This window comes from Notechis scutatus, chromosome 13 (genome assembly GCF_049901735.1).
Source record: "Notechis scutatus isolate UNSWTSFEM ecotype Mainland chromosome 13, rNotScu1.2, whole genome shotgun sequence".
NCBI classification, from domain to species: Eukaryota; Metazoa; Chordata; class Lepidosauria; order Squamata; family Elapidae; genus Notechis; species Notechis scutatus.
This window is the reverse complement of record NC_142021.1, coordinates 1,013,342-1,039,426: the sequence shown is the minus strand read 5'-3', so window position 1 is coordinate 1,039,426 and position 26,085 is coordinate 1,013,342. Positions and strand designations below refer to the sequence as shown.

The following is a 26,085-nucleotide window of genomic DNA, read 5'->3' as shown; positions in this document are numbered from 1 at the left end:
TTTGTTTCCCCAGTAACCTTTATTATCAAATTTAGTACCCTTTCCATAAAACTGATTTCGGTGAATACTGGTTGGTAAGAGACAGGGGTAGCTTTTGGCTTCACTTTCTCTAACACATTTCCCCTGGACCAAAGAGTGCTCTATCTCACACACACACACAAAAACCACCCAGAGGGCTAGCCCAGTTTCTCGGATGTTCAGATTCCCCACAACGAGGGAGGGGGAGGGAGGAGAGGGGATCCAACCCAGCCAAACTAGCTTGCTAAGGCTCCAAGTTAGGTCAAGTTCTAAATGTCGCCATCTTGAAAAAATGCCTTGTTTATTGGATCTTATGGTGGTCTCTGAATGTCCCCTTAGTGAAGTTGGGCGTGCTCTGTCCCCAGGAATGGGATAGGTAGGGGGGGGCTATTAAAAGGGCTTTGCAACCTCTTTGAAACAGCAAGGGGAAGTTTTTGCCTGCTTCGAGGAGCACCAATTGGGACCTCACCCCACATTGTGTACCATCTTCACCTGCCCTGTTAAAGTTCCTCTTTCTCATTGTTTGACTTCTTTTGGAAGGAAGACAGGATGTTTAAGCGCTTCGAGAGTTCCTCTTTCTTCCCCTCGCTCATCTTGTTCTCGTCGATCATCTTGGTGATGCGGGAGATCTCGCTGGGGATGAACGGGTCCCCCCGGGCAAGGATTTTGCCCATGATTTTGATGTATTGCTCGGCGGATTTGCGCTCGCTCTCTTTGGCCTTGGCCAAATGCTCTTGGCCCTCTTCCAGGAGAGCCTGGCGCCGCTCAGGTTCTTGGGCGGCACCTACAAACTTGCTGGCCAAGGCATCGAATGTTTTCAGGCAGCCTGGCATTCCCATGTAGATCCCTCGGAGTTTCAGCCAGCGCTGGAGAGCACTGGCCTTGACCTGCCCGTCGTAAGGCAAAGGGTTCTCCAGGTCGCCATCTTGGAACAAGTAGAAAACCGGATAAGACTCTTTATCCAGTTTGTATTTTTCTCCCAACTCCATGTTCTGCTTGTCACCGTAATCTGTAAAGAGATGCAACAGGAACTCAGGTGGGAGGCTTGGAATGGAAGAATAACTAGTTAGTGGGTTTGCAGGTCACTGTTTGCTTAAGATGTGATTAACCAAGAGTCGCTGTCAGAGAGATGGGCAGCATATAAATTTAATAAATCAATAAAATAAATAAATAAGTGTGCTTAAGTAGCTTTCACAAAGGCCAAAGTGAAGAAATTTCTAAACAGAAATTTTAAGTTACATTTGATTGGCTTGATTAATCTATTACTGTAACTTTATCAATATAAAGGAACATTCAATCATTTCGAAGGACGAAAATACGCAGCTGGTAGAACCCCAATGTTTTGAAGCCTTGAGATCTAGCAGCTTCTTCCTTGCAAAGCTCATCCCGGCTGAAGCAAAATGGTGCAACCCTGCAAGAGACTTCAAGCTCTCTTATGCATTCGCCCTCTTTGTGCTATTGCTTTGATTGTCCCAGGGTGGAAAGAAATAGCAGGTGTCATTTTAAAACAGGGACACAAGGGGAATTTCCACTTCTAAAAGGGTAGCAGAGAGGTGCTTCTTTTAGAAATGAAGACTGAAAGTTGAGCATTTGGAAACTTTTGGGTTTCCACTGAGATGAGACCCAGGTTACAGATGGGCCAGGAGGAAAAACGGCATTAGAACAGTGAGGGCATTTGCAACCCTGCACCCAAAACCTTGTAATGGCTGAAGGCTCAGTTGTTGGAGCTGATACAGAGACCACATCTGGAAAGTACCAGACTGAGCACATGACAATTAAGTAAATCCAGATAGTTTTCTTATATGAGAGCCTGTTTGGTCCAGTGGTTAAGGCACCAGGCTAAAAAACGGAAGGCCGTGAATTCTAGTGCTGCCTTAGCCATGAAAGGCAGCTGGGTAACCTTAGGCCTGTCCCCCACTTTCAGCCTAACCCACCTCACCGGGTTGTCGTTGTGCAAAATATAGGAGGAGGAAGGCATGTTGGACATGTTGCGTTATTGGTCAAAGTAATAAAGGCAGGATACAAATAAATAAATAAAAATCCTGCCTTTATTATTTTAATAAATAACTCAAGGCAGCTAACATACAGTACCAAAATACAGCATGAATTTTATTTGCTGTGCAATTTTGAGATCTAGAGAGATCTTCTTCTTCTTCTTCACCCTCATCATCCCAAAGACCTCAGGTATGCCCAGGCAGGGATCACCTGACAGGGAGTCCCATCTCACCTGAGATGCCCACTTCGGCCACCAGCAAGTCGCTGCTGGATTCCGAACTCTCGGCCACCTTTTTGAACTCATCCTGCTTCTCCCCGTAGGGGTACTGGGTGTCGAATTTCACCAGGACGTATTTGTGCTTTGGGATCACCTGAGGAAAGAGCGACACAAGCAGGGCCTTGAGGAAAGCCACAAGGATTGTCCCGTACCATATTTTTCTTCCATCGCTTTCTCTAGCAAGGAGTTGAAAACCTGCTGTGGGGTTTTGAGCCATTTTTCTTGGGTCCTGCTGGGCCCACACATTGCAGCAAATTATGTTTTTTTTTTTTTCAAAGCGCATGGTTGGGAGGGAAGACAGCCCACATTAAGCCAGGGCATCTTGTCCCTTCAGAAGCCTCCAACCTGGCCAGTCAAGGGGGCTCCTGGCATATCACCTGGCAGCACCAGGGTGGAGAAGCCCGTGTCCAGGTCAATGTTTCTGAATCCAGACACACACCCAAACAATGGCTAATACTTTTTTTGGGGGGGGGTAGGGGGGGGTGTTGGTCCTTTCTGAACTCATGTTTGTGTCACAGTGGGGAATTTTCCCCTCACGTTTCAAGGGAGGAGAACATCTCCATTTCCAAATGCTGAGGCTTATTCCTTCTATACTGTTGCTGAGGCAAAAAAGTAGCCAATGGGGACCCAGGAAAGTGAGGCCGTGTGGGCATTGGTCACTCATGGACTTGGATGGGTGAAGGGCCAATGAAACAACGGAGACCCAAAGCCGGGCTACCAATCAGCTGTTTTGGTGGGGAAAAAACCGGCTATAAAAGGGACAGCACAAGGGCATCTGCCAGAGGAGGAAGAGCCCTCAGGGGTGAAGGAGCTGGAGTCACTCGCTGCCTCAGATTTCACTGGGTTGGAGTCCTGGAGAGGCCAGAAGAGGCTGAAGCAGGAGCCTTGAAGTCATTCCCCACTGAACCTCTGGAGCAGCCAAAGGTCCTCTGGGCTGAAGTCCTGGAGAGGTTGGAAGGCCCTGAGGGGGCCAAAGAGCTGGAGGTTCAAAGAGGCCAGAGCAGCAGTTTGATGGGCCATAGAGTGAAGCCCCTCCAGAGAAACCTGGGTTGGAGACTGAAGAGGCCAGTGCAGCAGCTCTGAGGAGGGTGAAGGGGTGGAAGTCACAACCCCACGAAGCTGACTGACATCCAGACTGAAGGGCAGGGGGGCTTCTCTGAGGGCCCAGAGAGCTGGAGGTCCACAGAGGCCAGAAACAAGCAGCCCCGGGAGGGGAACGCTGCCCTCCGCCTGAAAGAGGTGCCTCCAGAGCCAGCTGGGCTTGAGGAGGAGGAGGAGGAGGGTCTGAGGGGCCCTGGAGCCCCCCAGGAGGACCAGCTGGAAGAGGCACCTGCCACTCAGAGGAGAGCCGGTTCTTCGGGAGCGCCTCCCGGGAGGAGCCGCCGCTTTGATGCTTGGTTAGCTCGCTCCCGGACTGGGGCAACTCGGGCCAAGCAGCGTTCAGGAAGCCGGGCTGCCCGGGGCCTTCCCGCTGTGGCTCCCACGCCTCCCTGCCGACCGTCGGTCCGGATCCCGAGCGATTCTGGTTTCGGGCTGAGCAGTTGCTGCGTCAATAAAGGCACCTCGCCGGGGCTCGGAGTGCGGCGGTTCTTGGGTGGGAAGGGGCAGGGAGGAGATCCGGGGGCATTTCTGGGCTGCTCTCTCCCTGCACCTGCCGAGGAGGGGGCCCCGTTTTCAAAGCCCGGCGGTTCCCAGGGCGGGGGAGGCCCGCCTCGCCCTCGCCCTCCACTTGGACGCCCCGGATTGGCGAGGCGTGGGGAGCGGCCCGCCCCTCGGCTCTCCAGGGGAGGAGCGCTGGGGAAGGGGAAATGAGGGGGGGCCGAGGGAGAGGGGAGGCGGCGGCGGCCCCAGGTGGGTGGACGGGCGGGCGGGTCCCATCCGAAGCCGGGCTCCACGCGGGGCCCCGGCACCGCCCCAGCCCCGCCGCCCCGCTTAGTCCCCGAGGTGCCTCCCTCTCCGGAGCCGGGATGGCGGGGGCTTACCTTGTAGAAAGTGACGGTGTCCAGCGGGAGCGCGCCCTTGGTGTGCAGCGCGCCGCTCCGCTCCGGCCCCGCGCACAGCAGCAGCAGCAACAGCGGGCAGCAGCAGCAGCAGCGGCGGCGGCGCCGGGAGAGGCAGCAGGCGGCAGGCGCGCCGTCCGGGATTCGCCATGGCGACCTGGGGGCTGCTGGGCGGGCGGGCGGGCGGGCGGGAGCTTCCGCGGCGAGGGAGGGGCTTGCGGGGGCGGTCCCGCCGCGCTCGGCCCCGCCCCCCCGCAGGACAAGCCGGGGAGGGGGGGCTGCCGTCGGGCTCCTTCGCACCGGGCACCCCGAATCCGCGGGGAAGGCCGGCCAACCCTCCGGGCTCCCGGCAGGCCAAGGAGGGGAGGCTGGGAGTTGGGGGCAGAAGAGGCCGAGCCCGCTGCGGCGGAGATGCGGCGCTCCAGCCCTGCCGGCAGAGGAGCGGGGGGACTGGGGGGGTCTTGAGCGGCCCCGCCGCGCCCCCTCGTGAAATGCCCCCCCTTCCGAAGGAAGCCGAGCAAGTCGGCGAGGAGCCCCACCGCCCGCCCCCGGGGCCTCTTTCCCGGAGAGCCAATTTCGCACAAGCCCCGATTTTTTTCCCCTTTTAAACCAGGGCTAGCCGCCCTCCCAGACTCTGAAGACCCCAACTCTCTACCGGCTGAGGAATTCTGGGAGTTGGAGTCCAGCGGTCTTTTTGGAAATGCTACTCTGGCCTAACAGCATCTCCACGTCCTGCTTTCAAGTCCAGCTTTGCGGAATGTCCGTCTGAAAGGGCACAAGGGTTGAAACCCCCCCCCTTCTAGGCTGCAGAGAGGGGACTTAAATTGCACCCAGCCAGCCGACCCAGCCTCAGACCTCCAACATCTGTCTCTGCCCCCCTTAAATGCTTAAAGAGCTTTGAAAGAGCCCCAACTTGGCAACTGTAAGAGTGGTGGCCTTCAACTCCCAGAATTCTCGAGCCAGCAGAGCAGAGGGTGGAGCTGGGTGGAGAATGCTGGGAGTTGAAGGCCACCACTCTTAGTTGCCAAGTTGGGGGGGGGGCTGCTTTAAATGGTGCGTTTTGGGTCATGGCTCACTTCTTAGCACTGAAAGCAAAAGCCCTGAAGATCATGAAACCTTCAGAGAGGTCGAACGCTTCCCAGTCCGAAAGAAACAAAAAAGGCACAGAAAAAGTTGGTTATAAAGAAACCGAGTTTTTTTTTTTATAAATTATAAACCCATTCAGTTTACAGCAGATTATTAGCAGTTTTATCCTTCTAGAGTTCTGTTGGTGGCCGAGGTGTTTTACATAGGCACAAATTAAAAACAAACAGCAAATCAAAGCAAAGAAGCTCCACAGTGAATAGAATAGGAAGCCGAATACCCCTCTCCTTTTACAGCTCCAATAAAGAGGTAAAACAAACCCCATGATTCAATTATCAGGATTTCAAATATAAATTCAATTTTGAAATAGTAAGAAAATGATTTTTTTTTTAAAAAAAAATGATAAACCCTAAACTTACAAAGCTGGAAGGGGAACACAGACAGTTGCATGGATGTTCTTCTTCCTCGAAAGGAAAGTTGAGTTTACAGAAAATATAACCCGAAGGTTTTCATTCCTAAAAGTTGCCACAGAAGGACCCTGAGAGTCACAGCATCACTTGCTCTCAAGCTTTTAGCTCTTTGTAAATAGCCCCCAAGTACGTTGACCCACTTCCACAAGCCTTGGGCAAAGTAATGATCTCACAAATCCAGAATTCCACACCTTTGTGCAAAAGGGGAAACACCAGCATTAGTTTCCAGAAGCTCCTCTCCCCCTACCTGTTTGGGCACCTTTTAACCAAGCGCTCGAAAAGATTAAACAATCGAAACAAACACAAGTAATTTGTGTAACAGGTGGCCCGTAATCTTTGAGGAAAGCTTTGGAAATGTTGTTTAAAAAGGCAATCTCAAAAGTGAAGGATTTCTTAGAGGATGGCATTAATAGTCAATATTCTTCAGAATACTTAAAACTCCAAGAATCATGAAGTGCTCTGACAACAGGGGTTTCACAAAGCTATTAGCCACCATTATATTTGCAAAACAGGCATTTTGAATCACACTTTGAATCACAATTCCTTTCTGGCAACTGATCGTTGCGCTGAGGAAGAAACAGGAGCTCCTCCCCTGGATTTTAGTACCCACCGATTTAAAAAAATACAATGGTAACCAATCAATCCTCTCAAGTAACTCTGAAAATACCAGCTGAATGATACCACAGAACAGCGAAACCTGCTAAGGTGTGCACCACAAAAGGCCAACTTGTTGTCAGTAACGGCGACTGGCTGCGCAGGAGTGCAACCCCTTTTCTCACCCAACAACCCTGAATGTCAAAATGCTGAAAAATTCCATGGCTCAACAGGCATTTGGGGATTCGCTCCCAAAACCTTTTCCGAGTGCGCAGAGGGCGGGATGGTTTGAAAGCGGTTGGAGTTTCTTTTTCCCCGTTCTTGGGTCCCATCCAAAATCCACCTCATACACCTATTCCCGAAGGGATTCGGGGGCACTTTGAAATGAAGAAAAATACGAAAAACTGTGGTTCAGCTCAACTCAGCCAGCTTGTCTTGACATGCAACTCTGAAGGTGGAAGAAGCATCAAGGCAACACCGCACAACTTTATAGACTTTTAACACAGCTCTGTTGAGGGGTTGTGTTGTTTTTTTGCTACCAATTACGTCGATAACCTTTTACCTGATTCCTGTGGAATTCTAGGTCCAGTTGCATTTCTAAGCAAGGTTTTCCCACTTTCTTGGAAGCAACTGGAGTAAGCTTTAACTGAGAGCACCGTTCTCCGACACTTCCGTGGCACGGAAGAGGAGGTTTGGTGCTGGAACTGACGCTGGTCCTCTTGCCAACCAATTCGAATGGCTGTAAGGGAAGCTGCATACATCAAGGAGAATAAAAAGACCCTGTGGCAGATCAGATTGTCCAATGGTCAGGTTTACTTGGCTGTGGCAGAAGCAGGAAGAGCCCAAGAGAGGCTTGGGGGGGGGGTCCACAGCTGACCTCAGGCCTGGTCATTCGCTTCTCTACGGCAGAAACGTGCACGCAAACTAAATGCTGCCTTGCCTTATGGGGAGGGGGAAGTACAAATTCCGTTGAAATATGCTTTGCGCTGGATCCCTATGGCTGCTTCCGAAGGGAGTTTCCGAACTCCCCCTCCCCCAGCCAAGGGAGGCGCCAAGAGTTCGGCCGGGGATCTGGAACCTGTTGCCATCTGCTTGTGAACACGTCTAAGAAGTGGTCTAACCCTGGCCGTGGAGGGTCCCTGTTTCCATTCTTTTAATGTACAATAATTTAATCGGCTTGAATATATCTTTTTTAATACATAAAAAAAGTTTGTGATCAAAGTCCTTCATGCATTTATGAGGAAGTTCCAGATTTTAACACAGAAGGGATGGTAGATGTTGCTTATTGGACGCTTCAATGCTTCAATCTGGCTTTCTGCACAAGGAGGCATTTCATCAAACCTTTAGATTTTTTATTGTATCAAGTCTCTTTTTCAGCAGCTCTCCAATTTCTTGAACCGCGTGCTGGTAACTACTCTGGACTTTCCCTAGCGCAGTCTTTGTAAACTTCCTTTCTTCCTGGATGAAAGAAAAGGGCACGCACACAAGATAAATCAGAACCCAATTGGACTGACACCCGACTTATTCCCATAAAAATCTCCAGAGGATGATAAGTATACATTACAACCGTCTCTGAGTTTCTAAGGGGAGATGCTGGCAAATAACCATTTTTAAAGGAAGAAAAGAGCTTAAGGGTGCATGGAGTTGGAGCAGCCGAAGTATCTGTGCCAGGAACTTCAGACTGGTTTGCCAGCTGCAAGTTTTTCCACACGCAAGAAACATTTTGAGCAAAAAGTTGAAAACTGGACAGAAAGAGCAGGACAAATGCTGACCATAGGAAAGCACTGATCTAAAAGCTATTATTTCTTACCTGCAAGAGTGAATTATTGTCTATGTACAGCTCTTCAAGTTTAAGTGCAGTTAAATTAATTTCAAGCCCTTTGAGGTGATCTATCACGTTGGAAGCGAGCCTCTGGAGTCCAGAAACATAATCTTGGAAGCTGGTGAACACAGGAGGCTACAAAGATGTGCGAGAGGGGAAAGTGTAAAAAGGCCTTCCTTGGGTCTGCCCTCAACTGTTGAATGAACCGTATAAAGCATTTGCTCTCGATGATCAGGAATCAGAAGTCAAGCTGTGGCTTGGGGAAGGCGGGAGGAAGAGGAGGAAGGAGAAAAGGCACCAGCAGGGTCTGGACTTACCATGGCCACGCTGCTTTCTTTTTTCTTCTTTTTCTTCTTCTGCAGGCTTGATTTCCAGGGCCGGAGGACGGTGTCCGAGTAACCGCAGACCCACAAGACGATGGAGATGGTCTGCGAGGATGAGGAGGAGGTGCTTTAGGGCCGTTGCTGCCTTTTGCAGCAAAGCAGGCTGGGCGGTTCCCACCGCCCACACACTCACCTCCACAAAGAAAACCAGGTTTTCTAAAATATTCGGGTGGGTTTTGAAGCTGCCCTCCCGGATTTCCAACAAATCGCCTTTGCATTTATTGACCTGATCTTAAGAAGAGAAGGAGAGAGAGAGAAAGAGGGGAGAAAAACAGCTTGTGAATATTTAAACCTTTTGCAAAGCAACACAGACACCCATCCCTTCTCTTTGCACCCCAAAGCGAGTCCACAAGCAAGGAAGCAGCCTTGTCAGCTGTGAAGCAAGTCAGAATTCTCGGGGACTTATTGGCAAAACCGGCATACCTGTTAGTTGCTCCAGTAACGATTTCAAACAATTTCCTATTCGCTCTTGAATTGCTGTGGAATCTTCTGCAAATAAATAAGGGAGCCAATCGTTTATCCAATCAGAAGAGGCTTATCGTAAACGCACAAATAAAGAGGGGGGGGGTGTTAGAGGAAGCAAAAGGAAAATGCAAGAATGGCACAACTCAGTTATAAAAGTTGTGGACTTCAACTCCCAGAATCCCCCAACCAACAAAGTTAAAGTTGCCAAGGTTGGACAGTACGGGACTAATCCTTATTCCCCACTCTCTCCCTTCAGCCCCAAATTGAAGGAAGTTGGAGGGCTTACCTAAGCCATTGGTATCTAATTCATAAATTTCACTAACTAGATAGAACAAGCTGATTTGGGACTGGCAGCTCCCACTGTCAAAGAAGCTGGCCATCCGTGAAGGAGGGGGGCCGAGGACCGGATACTGTGGAAGGAGGAGAAACACAGCGTATCACATACTTTCCAAAAAAAAAAAAAAAAGGACAATGTTATTTGTGATTTAACCCAATTTGTGTCATTGCAATCGGTCTATTTAAAAAAAAAAAATCAGTGTTCTTTCCCTGGCCTGTACCTGAATATTTTTCTGTAAAAGCCACTTCCCCGATCTCACTGCATCGTCCAGCTGCCGCAGGAGAGTCCGGACGGTGTCAATCTTGGAGGAAACTCCGTTCTCGGTGCTTTTTTCCGAGTTCTTCGGCTGGCTGCTGTGGCCGAGAGCTGGCAGCCCACTTATTAACCGTAATGTCAGGGACCGAATCCGCAACCAGGTGGTCTCTTCCTCCAAGGAGTATTTTCTGTGCTCTTCAGAAATATTCCTGAGAGAAATGGAAAGTGGGAGAAGTTAAATCCAGAAACCTATACGCAAGCCGCCTATTTTTTTTTATCCCTATCTCCTGAAACTTGGGAGTCTAACTCAACAACATTGGTGTTCTCCCTTCCCTTCCATCCACAAACTGCAGTAAAAACTTATTTTAATAGACATTTTGCAAGTCTGGGGGAGGAAAATTAAATTAAATCCAAATGGATATAATGTATACCATTTGCATACTTGTGTTTTGTTATTTCTTTTGGGTCATTATGCAAATGCACACTATTCTGGAAACACCCAAATAGGTTCCTACATTGGGGTGAAATCTGAAGTAAAGAACTGCCTTCTGAATGGAGCTATGGAGCTTATACTTAACTGGATCTTTTATAATCCAGGGTGATCTATTTATTTCAGGGGGCTGGATAAATACCCAGTGTAAAACCTACACTGTCCCTGGATATATTCCTGTTTCCCTTCAGATCATATAAAAAAACTTCTACCGCCCCACATAAACTTTTGTGCTTACTTGTCTTTCGGGTCCCAATTAAATAGGACAGTGAGGTCTCTATTATCCCGCAGGTCCTTCCAGGGAATGTCGTCCTCTTCCAGACTTAGGCCCATGGATTTAATACTTTCTTCCAAACTTGTTGATCTGGTTCATGAGGAACCGAACAGAAAGGCTGGGTTAGGCACTTAAAAGAGTTTGCTCAGGTTTGTTCAGGATTTCTTTTTTTTCCCCAATGTGGCCATCAAAAGTCTCCCGACTGCAAGGGAAAACGCGGCAGGTGACGGATTGTGTTTTCATCAAAAGCTTTACTCTCTATGAAAACAAGCCAAACATGGCCAGTTATGCGTGCAGAACACGTCAATGAACCATTTTCAGGGTGCTGCTGTCAGTTTCCTGGATAGAAAAAGGGAACCTGGCTTGGGCTTGACTCAAGCCCAATTTCAAGCGTTGCTAGGAATCCTCCTTCCGTTTTTACGCAGTATCTATCGCTGCTACTCAAACCTGACTCGTGTTTGCCACCTTCCCAGGAAAAGCCCTTTCTCTGGACTCACATATTGGCTTCCAGGAGGAGATCCAGCAACATCCGTTCCGTGCGGACTTGTGCAAAGTGAAGGGAGGCGTTCAGCCTGTTCCTGAAAGCGATGAATTCTGGGATCTTCTCAAACGCGCCGTATTTATAGGCCTGAATGATGTATTCTGAGGTCTGCAAAGGAAGCACAGGAGGGCCTCAAGGCTTGAGGACTGCCCAAGGGGGGGTTGATGTAGCAACTGCCCCAGGGTGGGGCGGGGGAATGTTCAAGAGGCTCTTTCCAACCCTTAGGGCCCCCCAGCACTTGTGCAGCCTTCGCTCTTGAGACTTGGTTTTAGGTTCAGCCTTGAAAGCTGCTTTCTCAAGAAATTTGGGGGGTGGGGGTGGAGAGCAGGAAGCGCTGTGGCTGAACTTCATCAACCTCGCAGGGCCGACACAAGAACAGCAGAGGAAGTACGGCCGAGGGCTTGAAGGTTTACAAATGATTCGTTAACTCATGCAGATATCGACCCAACCACAAGTCCATTCCTCCTTCCCTCCCTCCTGCTTCTCCTACCAGGCTCTGAGTATCTACGTGAGGCCAGGCAAAGGGAGAGGAACGGTGGGAAGAGCCGGCTCTGCTTCAAAGGACTTTGCACATGGTCTCTGAAGAGGAGAAACGGGTGCTTCCTCCTGTTCCCACACTTACATCTTTCTGGTTGGAGTGGAAAAACCTGAGTGCAAAGTTGCAGGATTGGGACGCAGCAGCATAGTGGCCAAAAGCCGTGGCATAGCGGGTCAGCAGGTATCTGCAATGCAGAAGGCACAAACCAACAAATCAACGAACGATGCTCACAAAGCATGAAAGCTGGCTCAGCTTTCCCAGCTGAGGGAGTATAGTTTTGGGGTACCCCTGCCGTTTCTTCCCATTATTCCCCCAAGTAAGGGAAACCCAGCGACTGATTTTAACCAAAATTTTCATTTTGAATGCGTAATTGTCTCAGTTTAATAAACTTGGGTTGTTACCGAGATATACCCTTTTAAGATACTTTTGCCTGGATGATGGAATCTTTATTTACATCTAGGAACACTCGAGCAAAGGGGTATATTGGAGGTTGCTCCAGAAACTTTAAGGTCTTCCCTGCAAAGGGGCACAGCGGCACCTCTCCTTGCCCCAAGACCCCCACGGACCCTTCCCTAACCTCTGGTGAATGGAGGCAAGACCAGGCAGACCTTCCCTGCCCAAGACAGCAGCTCCATAAAGCCCCCTCCAACACCCCCCCAGGAAGAGGGGCGAGTTACTCACCCAATGGTATCGTGTTGTATGTGCTTGGCGTCGAGGCTGGAGTACAGCTCCACCACCGGCTCAAAGGCCCCCAGCATGCAGTAGATTCGGATGAGCAGCAATTTGAACTGGGCGTTGGAAGGGCTGGAGGTCAACCCTTCCTCTAGCAGAGTCAAGCACTGCCAGACAGCTGATTCCTCGCCTGGATGGGGGAAGAGGGTAAAAACACAGCCGTGAAGCCGCGAGAAGACAAGGAAGGGCTCTGAAAGCACGGGAAGCCAACTCTTCTGTGAGACAAATTTGTCCAGTTTTTCTTCAAAGCTGCACTCCCTTTCATAATGAGGGAACAAATTCCAAGATTTAATGTGTAAAGAACACCTTTACAATGTCCCCAAACTCCAATTCTTCTGCTGCTTTAGCAGATAATAGGCTCGATCTAGTCTTACATGAAGAACAGAACCCTTCCTAATTTTTCCATGGCACACATAGCTGTAGAAATTGCTTGAGCTTCACCCACTGAGTTTTATTGTTGTTAATAACTTAAGCCAGCGATAACCTCCCCTTCCAAAGTCATTTCTGATCACAGACAGGTGTTGTAATGACATACCTGCTTCCAGCCAGAGGTCAAGCAGCAAATGAACAGCAAGCAAGCAATAGTAATCTGAAAACTGTAACTCTGTTTTCAAACAGGATTTTCCTGCGGTGGGGGAACAAAGCCACAAAACAGAACATTTTATGCTTTCAAACATGAGCTACCTGGGTAAAAATGCCATTTAACATTTCTTGCAGGTTTACTTAAAATGCTAAATTTCCAGTTCTCCAAAGTCCAAATGTAACAGTGACCAGATTTAACCAGCAGGGCTAAAGAACTTGCTAGTCGGTCAGTGATGGACTAGAACTCCTCAGACAAAGGTTGAAGCCCGAATGGCGGAAGGCCAGGGCAGACCCCACGAATGGCCACGGGGCCCCAGAAGTCTCCTCACCAAAATCCAATCCGTGCCGATAACGCAGCATCAAGTCCTGGACTGCTGCCAGTTTCTGAGCTGTGTCGTCCATGTTGTGGAAGAGTCCAAGCAACCGTGTCAACTGCATCACACACAGGTGTTGCTGCAAAGCTTTGATATTAGCTGGGAGCGCAAGCCTGCCTTCCGGCGGGACAGAAAGGGGGATGACCCCCAACAACTGGTTGATGAACTGCCAACAGAAGGAGAGCGGCCTGGTATAAACACAGCCCCAGGAGCCCAGGATGCAGGAGGCGGGAGCTGCCCGTGAGGCTACCTTTGTGTATTGCGTGGACGGAAGGAGGTCGACGAACACCTTGAGATCCGTAAAGCAGCAAGGTTTGTCCCCAAACATCTTGAAATACTGGAACATGAGCTCTTCTGGGTTGCCTAAGAAATAAGGAATCAGCGACTGAAAAGCGGCACAGTCAGATTTTGGATAGTAAAACCGTCCTAATATTCACGAGGTCTCCTGATCCAATAAAAAGCCAGTCAAGGCCCAGAAAACCGCTCAGGAGAGTCTGCAGCAAAGCAGCTTCCCCGTTATTCACCAAACTGGCTTTTGGGGGATTCTGGGACTTGAAGTCCACCCATCTTAAAGTTGCCAAGTTTAGGAAGACCGATTTAGGGTTTACTTAATTAACAAACACTTCCCGTGCAAAGCCAACCAAGCACCTAAAAAAAATAAAAATGGGAGGCAAGGAAGGGCAACGCAAGCACCTTTACCATGTGGCATTAAAAATACAGCCCAGGGACTCCCTCACCCTGGGCCAATTGTTCCCCTCCTTAAAGAAAGTAAAGGCTCATTCAGGTTTTATCCTTCTTTTGAGCACTGGGGATCTGCACAGAGATGTGAGCACACCTTGCACCACTGCGACTCAGGGGAGCCTCAGCATTTGCATGTTTATCTGCCTCCAGGAAAACTGCCAAGTTTTATACTAGAAGACGAACGGCCTCCCCGGTGACCGGTGGATGCCTGCAATTCTTGTGCAGAGTTTACATCAGCTGCTGCAATCCCCTGACCCCGTCTCCCCCTTGCCCCCCCCCCACAAGAGGCTCACTCCGGCACCCCTGCAGCCACCCTTACCCAATTTCTGTTCTTCAGGGTAGCCTCTGTGCCGCAAGCGGCTGATCAGCTCCAGTTGGGCCAGGTAAGGTCCCCGAAGTGGGCGGGCGCTGTTGGACTCGTGGATTAGCCGCTGTTCGATGAACGCGACGGCCTGCTCTGTGCTGTGATGGACGTCTCCTTCCAGAGAACTGAGCACAAGAAGGGCAGTGAGACCCAGTAGCTCCGTTCCATCTCTTTCTCTCTCCTGCCACCTGTCCAGCTCCACGACACGCATTTTCTCCCTCCTTTCTCTTTCTAGTGAAGATATAAGCCCCCCTCCCTCTCAAAGCCCTGCAAGGGGAGGATACTCACTGCTCCCCTTCAGCTGGAGGCGTCCAAGCCATGCCGATCAGTTGAAAGAGGGAATCGAAGTAGACCATGTAGAACTGCCAATCATCTGGGCTGCAACAGAGAAAAGGAGGGGAAGAAAAAAGGCTGAGGGGCAGTGGAGGACGCCTCCTCTCTCGCTACCTCTTTTGTGAGCATTCAGGGTGGGCCGACCAGGGAAGGAAACCCAAAAACGTCTCCTGAAAGGTTCCCCCCGCCCTCCATTGGCCGTGCATCACGTGGCTCGCCTGAACACCCCACAAAAACAAAGCGCCTGGATGAATGATGCTTGCAGATCAGGGAGCCTTTGAAATGGCAAAGGTAAGTGAGGGAAAGGGTTGCTTGTTAACAAGGCCCTGGATTGGGTGGCAGGTCAAAGAACAAGGCAGGTTAGGCTAAGCAGTTCTAGTTGATAAGACGGATGCCTCTAAGTGTAATTAAAAAGGAAACGAAATGTTCAAAGCGAAGAAAAGGAAGGATTCCTCTTGGGGGCCTTCTAAGGTTTTTAGTAGCCTGGGGAACGACCGAAAGGCAACCGAAAGGATGCGAAAGGGCTGCCCAAGGTACGGCCCGGAGGCCCCGCCTACATTTCCTTACTTTTTAAGCAGAAGTTTTCTCGAGAGAGCGTTGCACTCTGGCCATTTGCCCAGCTTCCTGTACATCTCCATGCACTTATTTTCTCTGCTCTGGAGCGCGCTGGTTAACTTGTCTAAATATAATACACACACACACACACCCACATCAAATGAAAATTCGCATTAAGGAACGTGACGGTTTCAGAAACAAAATCCCCCTTTCATCCAGCAAAAATGGGACTGCAGGGAGCCAGGGGGAGTTTTCTGGGGTTTAATTTCAAAACGGCCCTTATATAACGCAGGATGCAAAATAACTGGCACAGACACACATTTGTAGATGAGACCATGATAAAAGCACATAGTTTTGCAAATTGAGGCAACATTGAACTGCAGACAAGCCTCTGTGTGACAGATTACATCTCTTTAACAAAGGCACTGGAAAACTTTACCTCCCAGTTTTCCTCTCACAACATCCAGAGCTTCTTGGTATTTTTCCAAGCGTTCTAGAATCATGTAGTAAAGTTCCACCTAGTAGAAGTGGACAGCAAGAGGAAGAGATAAATCAAGAGGAGAGAGAGTGTAACTTGCCACCATTAGCTCCACTAATTTATCTTCGGGGCTACCCTTTAAGAAGGGGAGAGATATTTCTTGGACCAATAAATTGTATCATAAACTGAAATAATTTTATTGCAACTGACATTGGCCTTAAATAGAATTGGAAAAAAGTCTTACTTCTGCTTCAGCTTCGATTTTATCTTCTTTCACCATTTTTTCTACCATCCTTTCAGCTAGGGGTAAAAACATGGTTTTTGAGAGCTTTTCATCCTGCGCAGATATTGACTGCAAGAAAAAAACACAATAGAACTGCCATATAGAGAACCAGCCCACCGTCTGGCTAACATAACACTGTTGCTTTCTAGTTTTTCTCTAGAGGAGCTAAAGTAAGCAAGGTGAATCACACCCTTCTTTCCAATTCACCACAGGCCCAATTCAAAGTATTAAGTCCGGGTGAAACATTCCAACCAACGACAGGAGCGACCAGCCAACTGGCTGCAGTTTTATGCTCATTATTCCAGAAGAGCGATGACAGGCACCTGATCCAACAGGCACTCCACTGATGCTGATGTCCCACAAATACAACGGAGCAGCAACTTTGTAAAAATAAATGAGCCACATTGCGTAAGACTCTGGCCATTCAGCTGCCCTGATTGCTTCAAGTGACAGTCAACTGTCAGATTTCACCCAGTTTCTCAAAGGATTCCAAGCTTCCTTGTAAATCCTCAAGCTAACATGTGAATCTTAAGCACCAATTCCAGAATTTAGACATTCAATGGAAGTGAGAGAGGAAAACACAATGAACAGTTTCTTTTTCCCCTTTTCTTCACCTCAGAATGGGCTGCAGGTAGCACTCACCATCCCTGCTTATGTATGACTCAAACGAGAATTTAGGGGTCTGCAGAAGATCCTTGCATTTCCCAGTAGAGAAATGTTCTCATTTCACAGCACGTTCTCATCCAATTTGTTGATCTAATTGCACTATGAAAACAAGATTTAATGTAGCCCACTCTCAACCTATAACCCTAACCACATGCTCCCTGTAGCTCTAGAAGACACCAAGTTAAGAAAGGTTGTGCCACTGTATTACAACCTGTGCTTGCAATGCATGTTATTTATTTCTAACATCTACTTAGCATTTCCACATATTTTTATGAAATATGGTACCTACCTGCATTATTAAACTCATCACAGACCAAAAATAGTATGGGTTTTTAGGGACAATCTTGTAAAGGGCCATTCCAGCCTGGAAAAGAAGAAAGCATAAATCAAGATGCTTCACAGAAAAGGACCCGCTGGTCAAAAGCTACAACCTTCTAGCCAACAATGACCTCTAAGGAGTCTTTACACCAGTTCAAAGTGTTTGCTGACAGGAAGGGAACGAAGGGTGGAGGTTCCCTTCTGTTACATTTTGGACTGCAGGATTGCAACCTAGATGGGCAGGAGCTGCCACCACCCTCTTCTGTCTCCTCTGGCCCCAACCGCTCCTTCAGGTATTTGTTTTCAGAGGGAACAGGAAACAGCAATCAAAACTCTGCCGTAACCTGAAACTCCCTGATGTCATAGGAACTTCCTTCCAAAGAAGCCTCAGCAGCTCCTCAGGCCAAAAGAGACGAAATTTTGCATTTTGTGGGTGATCCGTGAAGAAGCCTCAGTCTCCTTGAGAAACAACGGTCTATAATGCTGGCAAGTACCTGCTGCATCTTTTTATATTCTCCGACTCTTGCATAAGCCATGAAGAGGTGAGAATGATATTCCTCACTGCTGGGAACTTTCTTCACGGCCGCCTCGTAGAGTTTCGTGACCAGCTCGGCTGAAAGCAGACATTCTAAGTATTAAAAGTAGGCAGGTGAAGACTTAGAGCCCTTTCGTTATCGGAGCACCTGGAGACCTTCTCTTCTTTGGGGTGGCACCAGGGCTCGGCATCTAGGACCCCAAGCATCCCGACGGCAGGATCTACTCTCAGCTGGCAGTTTGAGGGATCAGGTTTAACCTCACTTTCATTCCCCAGAATGTTTTGGAGCTGTAATATGGGAAGTGTATGAAAATGGTTCCCTGGCCTAGACGTTGGGCATTAATACTAGGAAATCCTGCCACCAGCAAGCAAGACAACAACAACAACTACTCATTAATTCAGAAACTGTTTCTGCTCCACACCTCTTAAATTCCAGCAAGAATGAAAAATAATATTTCCTTAATCTTCACTAAATGTAGCTAAAGATCATCCTTCTGCCTTTGAATTAAGAGTTATAATTAAAATCTGGGCAAAATAGGATCTGTGGTCATTTTGGAGACGATTCTCTCTTCCATATATTGAAGAAGAGCCGATGAGACGCATGTGGATTGGAAGGAGAGGTGGACTTCTTCAAAACGAAAATAAAAAGCCTAAAGGGGTAAGAGTAGCTGGGAAACGTACGCCGATGCATTTCTCGATACAGGATTGTCAACGCCTGCAAGGAATTGTCATCCGTGGGTTCAAGGGCTGCTACTTCCTGGGCCAAAGTAAACGCTTCATCTTGTCTCCCAGTTCTTTGCAGGCCAATTGCTTTCAAAACCTGCATGCAGATCAAAGAATATTTTAAGAGGTTTCATGGTAGCTGTCAATAAGAAGGATGGTCATGAAAAATCCCATTCCAAGAATAATCAACAAAGAAATGGATTGGTGGGTCAAATGTTAAATCTCAGAAGTTGAGCACCAACTCCGATTTACCTTAGGATACTAAGCCATGATGAGATGGACAAATATGTTGAAGAAGAATGACTTCAATCAACTGGAGCTTATGATCAGCATGGCAAAGGTCATCCATCCAGACAGGGGACAAATCAGGAGCAACAAAGGGAAAAATATTGCCCCACAAAGGGTGACTTCAAAGGTTAGCTTTAAAGACTGCAGCTCTGGTTGTCTGACCCAGCCCAACCCTTTCTAGGGAGGCGACAGACAGAAAGCAGACTCTGGCCCTTGCTTATTCAAGATTGAAGACAAAGACAACGTAAAAAACAAACAAACTGTGAGCTCACCTTAGCACAGTGAAGATCTCTGTGCTTTTTTAGCAGTTTGTCTGCCTGCTGGATTGCCATTTTATTATTGCCATTATCAAGATAATCTAAAGAAAAGAAGGGAGAGAGAATTACCACAGACTATAAAGTTGAGAATCAGTTCCCTGCCCCAATGGCAGGGTTTCCAGGTAAGCTGGTCTACAATTCCCATCCCTGCAGGTGAGCTGGACTACAATTCCCACCCTTGTTGTAATGGGTGGAATAACCGAAATAGGCTCTATCTAATACATCAGTAGGGCATCCTTCTGAGAACAGCTTATTCCCCATGGAAAAGTTTTCTTGTTTGGATTAGAAGCGAGTGGCAGGTCTTGGTTTCTGGTGGGAAATGAATGGGTTCTTCCCTCATTGGGGCTTCCTCTGATGTTTGGTGACCTCTCATGGGGGTCAACATCCTTAAGTCTAACTCATTCTTTCACAAGCCATAGTTGGAAGGTGTTTGGTCTCCAGCTCCCAATCTGACTTGCTGGAAGAGAAACCAGCCAGAACTCCTAGTTATGATGGGTCCTTGATGCTCTCTGGTCGTTTTCTCCTTTATTGGTAACTGCTCATCCATCTATCATACTGAACAAACCCATGGGAGAAGCTCCTATGTATGGCCTAACCAATCTTGCTGGTAAGAGGAACAAAACAGGTTTTTTTTTATGATCTAGCATGAAGTACAAATAATATGAATTCCATCTATGATAGATGCAAAAACTTTATGGGAAACTTTATGGATATTTTGCCACCATATGAAAGGAGCAGAGAATTAAAGATGTGACGGTCAACCACAACAAATTATTTCAAAACTGCTAATTCAACTCCTTAAATATTAAATATGATTCTCAGGCTGGATTTGAGAAAGTTAACAAAGTTTAATGAAGCTTCTATACAATAGAGTCTAGACCATAAATTAAAACAAAAAGCAAACACCAAGGGAAAGACTTTTAGCTCTCATTAAAGAAAATATTAAATGAGATAAAATCAGAACTTGTCTAGACATTACATTAATTGTAAATGGAGTTATATCCCCAAAACAAAAATGTTTTTTCATGACAGGTACCAATTAATATTAACAAACACACTGTTTTGAAATATTATTCAAAATAATACTAAATTGTTTCCAATCTTTTCCAGCATTGTCTTTCGATACAGAATTTGATCAACACCATAGTGTTCATATCTCCAATTTAGAAACATATCTGATATGTACATATAATGCTACGCATTTAAAAAAAATGGTTGAGAAACCTACTTTCCCATTAAAGAGACTGACTGCTCAAAGATTATTTTTAGGAGGCATAGGCAGTTTGTCAAATGTAATACTAAGCAGTTCTGACCTAATTCTTGTGAAAAGAACCAAGTACAGACAAAACCCTGAAAATGTAGCTGTTGACTTTCATGAGAAATGCTGCAACAGCCAGGATAGCTGGGCCTATAAAGGTGCACCTTTAAGATTTGCATTATCAGAAAAAATTCCAGATCTGCCCCAAATCAATGCTCTCTCGACTAGCCTTTTTTAACTGACAAGTTAGGAAACACTGGTTTTAGGCTGAGCTTTCTCTTTTTTTGAGGCTCTCCTGTCAATACTACTTTTTATCTTATTCATCGATCTATGCAAAACTGTAAATAACCCTGTCCATTTTTAGCCAATACAAAGTAGCGACAGAGGCTTGCACAACAATAGTGAAGTATGAAGCAATTGAGTCAAACAATGTGAGGGATATGCATAACCTAAAGCAAAATAATAATACTTGGACTCCGTTGGAAGATCACGCTTGTAAGAAAGAGGCTTTCAGGAGGTATGCTGAAAGAACAGCTCAAGCATCTCACCAAACTATCCTGATCAAACAACAGATATATCAGAAATCTTGTATTTACAGGTCAGTCTTTAAAAGTCTTTAGAAAAGCCACCTAGGAGAACTAGGCACCAAACTACCTGTGTCTTCTGGACAGCCTGAGTTGTTTTCACTCTTCTGTTTCTTGTGGACCAAAATAAATACATTTTAAATATATATTTTTCACTTTGTTTTTAACTTCTTCATCAAACGGAGCAAAAAGAGCACTAGTGGGTGGAATCTTCAGAAGTTCACCATCTAAGTTTTAAAGTCACCCAACACCCTGGGTGCTCCAGTGCAAGTTCTCACAATCAGGAGAGGAAGTCCTGCAAGAAGCTAAACTTCATACCAATTCCTGTTTCTGCAGATTTAGTAAGCTCAATATCTCCTTATTCCCATTCCTGTGTGAATTCTATATCAGCCCTCCAGGTGATTTCTGAATGGTGCCTTTTCCCTCCCCACTCCAACCCCAAAAACTCTGTACTTGGTCAGCAACCCCTGAAAAATGTGGGAAGGAGGTATGTGTGTGTGTGTACACACACATATATAAACATGCCTATAAAATGGAGAAGCCAAACATTTTATGGTAGCATCAGACTCCTTCTTTCTAAATCATAGGTGGCTGAAAAGGGGCAATAAACCACATTCTTTGGGGACCCACCACAGAACTGTGGAAAAGCAAAACAATACTTTAAGCAGGCTGCCTATTAATAGAACTAAAATCAGCACTTTTGATAGCTGGACTTACACTCAGACGGAGAGACCAGGGGAATCCTTTGCACTCCCTGCAACTCTATTGATGAAAAACTTTGTTTCATGAGGAGGACATGGGGTCCATCACACCAAAAGAACGGGGGGGGGGTCTGCTCCCCCAAGGCTTGGATATTGTACAGTTATAGTTATAGAATAGCATTGCTATTCAACCCTCCTTTCTTTTTGGGGGGCGGGGATCGTCTCTCCACGGTTACACCAGGTAAAAAACTTGATGAAGCTTTGCAGATTCTCCCCTCCACCCAAAAGCTTTCCCAATAAAGATACTGGGGACCTGGGAAAAGGGGGGGGGGTTCCTCACTCCCCAGATTAAGGGTTTTTGCTAACCCCCAATTTAAGGCCACTGAGGGGGAAATTATTCCAAAAAGCCCTTTTAAAGGCACCTCCGTCCCTCCTTGAGCAAAACAAAGCCTAAAAGGGGGTCCCGACCCAAAAGGGATGGAAGGGACCCCTCTAGATGGCACCCCGGTATCCCCTCAGAGCGCGCCTTACGCCCCCCCCCCCCCAACCAGGGGTCCTCTCCCTGAGGAAAAGCCCCCCCTCCGAGAGCGGCCTGCTTCCTCCCACCCCCACCAAAGACGGGGGTCCCGGGAGGGGTCCCGGCTTCATGCGCGGCCCGCGGAGGCGGCCATGGAGCCCGGCCATCCCCTCCCTCTAAGCAGGCCCGGCGACGCGTGCGAGGGGAAAAGGCGGGAAGCGCGCGCGGGGCCTACCGTAGATGGGCCGCAGGCGCCGGTCGTTCGGGTCCTGCACATGGCCCCGCGCACCCGCCGCCGCCGCCGCCGCCATGATGAGAGCGCAGAACCGCAGCGCGCAGCCGCCGCCGCCGCCGCCGGGCCTGCCCGCCCGCCCGCCCGCCTGCCTCTGCGATCTCTCCTCTCTCTCCCCCTCTTCCCCCCGGACGCCTGGCGGGGCGGGCCGAGGGCGGGCGGGAGGCGGCGCGCCAGGCGAGGCGAGGCCCCGGCACAACGGCCCCGCGAGGTGGGCCTCTGCCCCTGGCCCGCCGGCCTCGCCTAGCCGCCCCCTCAGGCTTCGCCCGGCCTGGTGCGTGAGGGCCGCCGCGGCCTTGGTGCCTCAGTGGGCGTCTTGGGGGTGGGGTGGGGGGTGGAGGGAGAAATCCCCTCAGCTGTGGGTCGTTGAAGCCCCCAGGCTTCGGGGTTTGGATCTGTGACGGGGGGGGGGTGTCCTCTCAGCTTTGATTACTGGAACATTATTGATATTATTAAAGTAAAAGCGACAGTTAGGAAAGCCATCAATTTTTCAGTGTGGATGGGGGCTTTTTTGTCCCCTCAACTCTTGAGTGTTATATTATCACTATTCATCCAACAGTGATCAGTGAAGGCCACCATCTCTTGAGGAGATAGTCTCTGTGAGGAGATAGTCCTTTAATGTCGTTTATGTTATTTTTATGAATTGTTATGAATTATTTTTATGAACGCCGTCAATTTCCCAATATGGGTGGGGAGGTTGTCCCCTCAACTCTGAGTATTATAATAATTATTTAACTAACAGTGATCAATGAAGCCCACCAACTATTCAAATTTGGGTCCGTGAGGAGTTATCCCTTCATTTTGAATATTCTTATTATTCAACTAATAGCAATATTTACAAAAGCCACCAACTGCTAATGTGGGGTTGTTCCCTCAGCTTTGACTGTTATGAATTATTATTATTCAGCTAATAGCAATATTTCTGAAAGTCACAGATTGCTAAATTTGAATCTGTGAGAGGCTGTTCCCTCAGCTTTGACTATTATTATTTATACTCTAACAATAGCAATATTTACCAAAGCCACTAACTCCTAATTTGGATTTGTGAGATATTATTCATTCAGTTTTGACAATAATAATTATTATTTATGAAAGTCATTGGTTTAGATCTTTGAGGATGCATCTCCTCAGCTCTGGGTCTATATTTATGAAAACCACCAACTCCTAAATTGGCATCTGTGAGGAATTATCCCCTTAACTTTGGAGTCTTCTTCTTCAACTAATAGTATTTTTGACAGCCATCAACTCTTAATTTAGATCTGCAAGGGATTCTCCTAAATTGTCAGGTTATGCCAATACTGGGTTCAATGGACAGAATATAAAATATAAATTTCCAACTCCTTTCTAGTCCAATGCTTAGGATTTGGGGCAAAAATAAAAGAATCCCTCCCCCCCCCCCTATGGTTTTCTATGCAGAAGCCTCACCTGCCATCATGACTCACATGTTGGGTTGGGATTGGGGAGAGACGGGTTCAAATTTAGCAGCAGACCAACCTTCTCTTTAGCTCCCGGAGGAAAGGTGGGGTTTAAACGTGACAAATAGATAAACAAATAAATTGTCCAATCCTGGGCAGGAAATCTGAATAAGTCCAAACTCTGAAAATTTCTGATGAGAAATGAGTCCACCCTGATCAATACTTCCAAAGTGATAACTTTTGACAACCGAATTCAAGAGAAGATTCAGAGATGTCGTATGGTCATTCAGATTTCTGTAGGGTGGATGCACGTGCTACTCTAGTGTTTCATGTTGTATGTTGAACACAGTTCCTCGTATGAGGAGACCCTGCTTTTTGAGGTCTGAGTCTTGCCCTTCACATTCACAGCTGGATCCCAGGTCACGATAGTGAGGGGAAAAATCCCTTATTAGGATGAATCTGCTAAGCAGGATGACTTTTTCTTTGGATCGCTTTTGACATTTGCACAGGCAGTTTCTTTTTATCCACCTGCAAATTACATACATGAGCTGATTTTTATTTTTATTTGGCTTTGCTTTCTTTCAAGCTTAGACTATGTTGTTTGGGTAGAAAACAATTACAGAAATACTGAATTAAGCTTGCTACCTGATTAGGAACTGGAAGGTAACACTAATTTGAATTTGCTTTTGCATTTTCAGAATCTGTTTCAGTTGCATTTTCCTCAGTGCATCTCTGTAAGGTCCAAGCTAAGATTTTCTCCTATGCAACAGACAGGTAAGATCATCTGGCAGCCCAGTAAAATGGCCATATGGATTTAATAATTTGGATGCTCAGGGTTTCTCAGCCTTAAACTCTGGGAATTAAAATTCGTACAGTTTAAAGTGGCCAAGGTTGAGAAACACTGTTGAGATCCTTGTCTGGTCTCCAGAGGTTGCATAGAAGATGGGTCAATCTGGGGATACCGCAAAGACACTAAGTAGTATAATTCTAAGGTAGCTGGTCTCATACAGACTGGAGGTTTTGATAGAGCAGAAAAATTTTCACCAAAATATAAAACAGCCTTTAAATGTGCAGGCAGGTCATATTTTCTACTGAAACCTTTAAAAATGTATTCAAAAGGTTAAAAAGTAAAGGATACAAGATGTTGTTCATAGTGGGTGGAAACTCAGAAGACAAAGCAAGGCTAAAGTGGGCAGGAATATATGCAGATTAACTGCAACACAGCATCCTGGTAGCAAACTGGGGAGGAGGAGAAGGATGGGGGCAAAAGAGGTATTTTCTTCTTGGATCCCAATCAGCAAATCTGCTGTATGATTACATCATAATTATGTCTGTTCTGGAGGACTGGAAGGTGCTGAGCTGTAGTCACCATGGGGTTGGGGGCAGAGGCGAGGAGGGGCAGGGAGGCAGCCTTGCATCCCCAACTCATACTTACCTGGCAGGGGAGACACCATGATCATGAAGGTGGTTTTCCCAGGGTGAGGCTCATCCATTGCACTCCGGGTGTGCTGACCCCTGCGATTTCCCCAAATGCGGGAAACTCGACTGCATAATTTGTGGTAGTGGGGGACTGCGTTCGCGCTTTCCCCTGATCTTGCTGGTTCAAAGACAGAAAAGTTGTGTTTATAATGTCTCCTTTGTTTGGTCTCTTGTGATAGCAGTATCATTCTATGATATTGAGCTACATGGAAAGTGATAGACCTTAAAATGGTGATAAGTTCTTGCCTTCAGTGTCAGCAGTATCTGCCTAGTTTTCCTAAAGACTTACGAAGGAGCCAGTCGCTGTCATTTCATGCCTGAAGAATCTTTATAGAATCTTTGTCAGCCGCTAGGGAAATTGGAAAATTGAAGAAAAGAAGTAAGAGTCAGAAGGTGTGCATAAATTCTCATCGAATACTTCTTGTCACATTCAGTCTGTGGTTTAAAATAACAGAAAAACCAGCCATCTGACAATGGGAAGTTGTCGATAGCAACAGTTCCCTCTTTCTTCAAGAAGTCAAAGAAGCAAATGATCCTGTTGCATGATATGGTGTTGATTCCAAGATGCATCGAGCAGCAAGTAGAAGTTAAAATACCTGAAAAGTGACATTTGCTTAATATGTGACTTTGTACAACCAATTCTGTTCCAGAGGGAAGAAGAGGAAGTGCAGAACTTTCTCCGCAGAATCCGAGCACATGAAGAGATTTCGGTGGTCCCTCCCTCCCTCCTGAAGCACCAATAGAAAGCCTACTTACATGCCAGAGGTATGACGCTTGCAGAAGGACGCAGATAGACATGCAAATGATTGCACGCAATGGCATTGTGGGATCAAAAACAGGGTGCAAATCGGAGCTCGCAAAGCACCCCAACACTCTGTGCAAGCAGACTGGGGAGAGGCAGGATCCTGGCTGAGCCTTCCCGAGATAGCTGGAAGTCTCTGGGCAAAGTCACCATGGGGTTGGGGGCAGAGGCGAGGAGGGGCAGGGAGGCAGCCTTGCATCCCCAAC

General features: G+C 47.4%; 2 protein-coding genes and 1 non-coding gene across 5 annotated transcripts; 1 reads left to right on the top strand and 2 right to left on the bottom strand.

Moving 5' to 3' along the window:
* Positions 1-4,470, bottom strand: ERP29 (endoplasmic reticulum protein 29). The gene is given in 4 exon segments (XM_026689205.2): positions 1-1,027; positions 2,246-2,384; positions 4,273-4,374; positions 4,376-4,470. Coding segments are annotated over 4 exon segments (816 nt in total). The 5' UTR covers positions 4,442-4,470; the 3' UTR covers positions 1-518.
* Positions 4,471-7,614: 3,144 nt separating this feature from the next.
* Positions 7,615-25,781, bottom strand: NAA25 (N-alpha-acetyltransferase 25, NatB auxiliary subunit). 3 transcript variants are annotated; one of them, XM_087942906.1, is made up of 25 exons: positions 25,674-25,781; positions 25,034-25,426; positions 18,787-18,872; positions 18,185-18,323; positions 17,463-17,581; positions 16,940-17,014; positions 15,946-16,053; positions 15,663-15,741; positions 15,236-15,347; positions 14,624-14,713; positions 14,291-14,460; positions 13,481-13,593; positions 13,186-13,396; positions 12,810-12,899; positions 12,224-12,404; positions 11,627-11,726; positions 10,961-11,112; positions 10,428-10,553; positions 9,665-9,908; positions 9,394-9,517; positions 9,066-9,131; positions 8,776-8,873; positions 8,577-8,687; positions 8,248-8,394; positions 7,615-7,895 (listed from the first exon to the last, which is right to left on the bottom strand). In XM_087942906.1, exons 2-25 carry the CDS (start codon positions 25,263-25,265, stop codon positions 7,773-7,775), a joined length of 3,096 nt encoding a protein of 1,031 aa, XP_087799032.1. In that variant the 5' UTR covers positions 25,266-25,426; positions 25,674-25,781; the 3' UTR covers positions 7,615-7,772. The 3 variants fall into 3 exon arrangements, with proteins under 3 accessions (XP_087799032.1, XP_026544985.1, XP_026544987.1); XM_026689200.2 differs by lacking the exons at positions 25,034-25,426; positions 25,674-25,781 and adding an exon at positions 22,127-22,334; XM_026689202.2 differs by lacking the exons at positions 25,034-25,426; positions 25,674-25,781 and adding an exon at positions 22,127-22,253 and having other exon boundaries at positions 15,946-16,001.
* LOC148129576 (U1 spliceosomal RNA) lies at positions 25,026-25,189 on the top strand. The gene has a single exon (XR_015745299.1). It is a non-coding gene; the product is annotated as a U1 spliceosomal RNA (small nuclear RNA).
* Positions 25,782-26,085: the final 304 nt, after the last annotated feature.

Bases quoted from the DNA above. Each gene is read 5' to 3' on its own strand.
- NAA25 (XM_087942906.1), bottom strand. From the start codon at position 25,265: ATGATACTGCTATCACAAGAGACCAAACAAAGGAGACATTATAAACAC. The intron at 17,582-18,184 runs GTACGTTTCCCA...GTCTGCTTTCAG, and splicing joins GTATCGAGAAATGCATCGGC to CCGAGCTGGTCACGAAACTC. The intron at 11,113-11,626 runs GTAAGTGTGGGA...CTTCCTTTGCAG, and splicing joins TCCACTCCAACCAGAAAGAT to ACCTCAGAATACATCATTCA.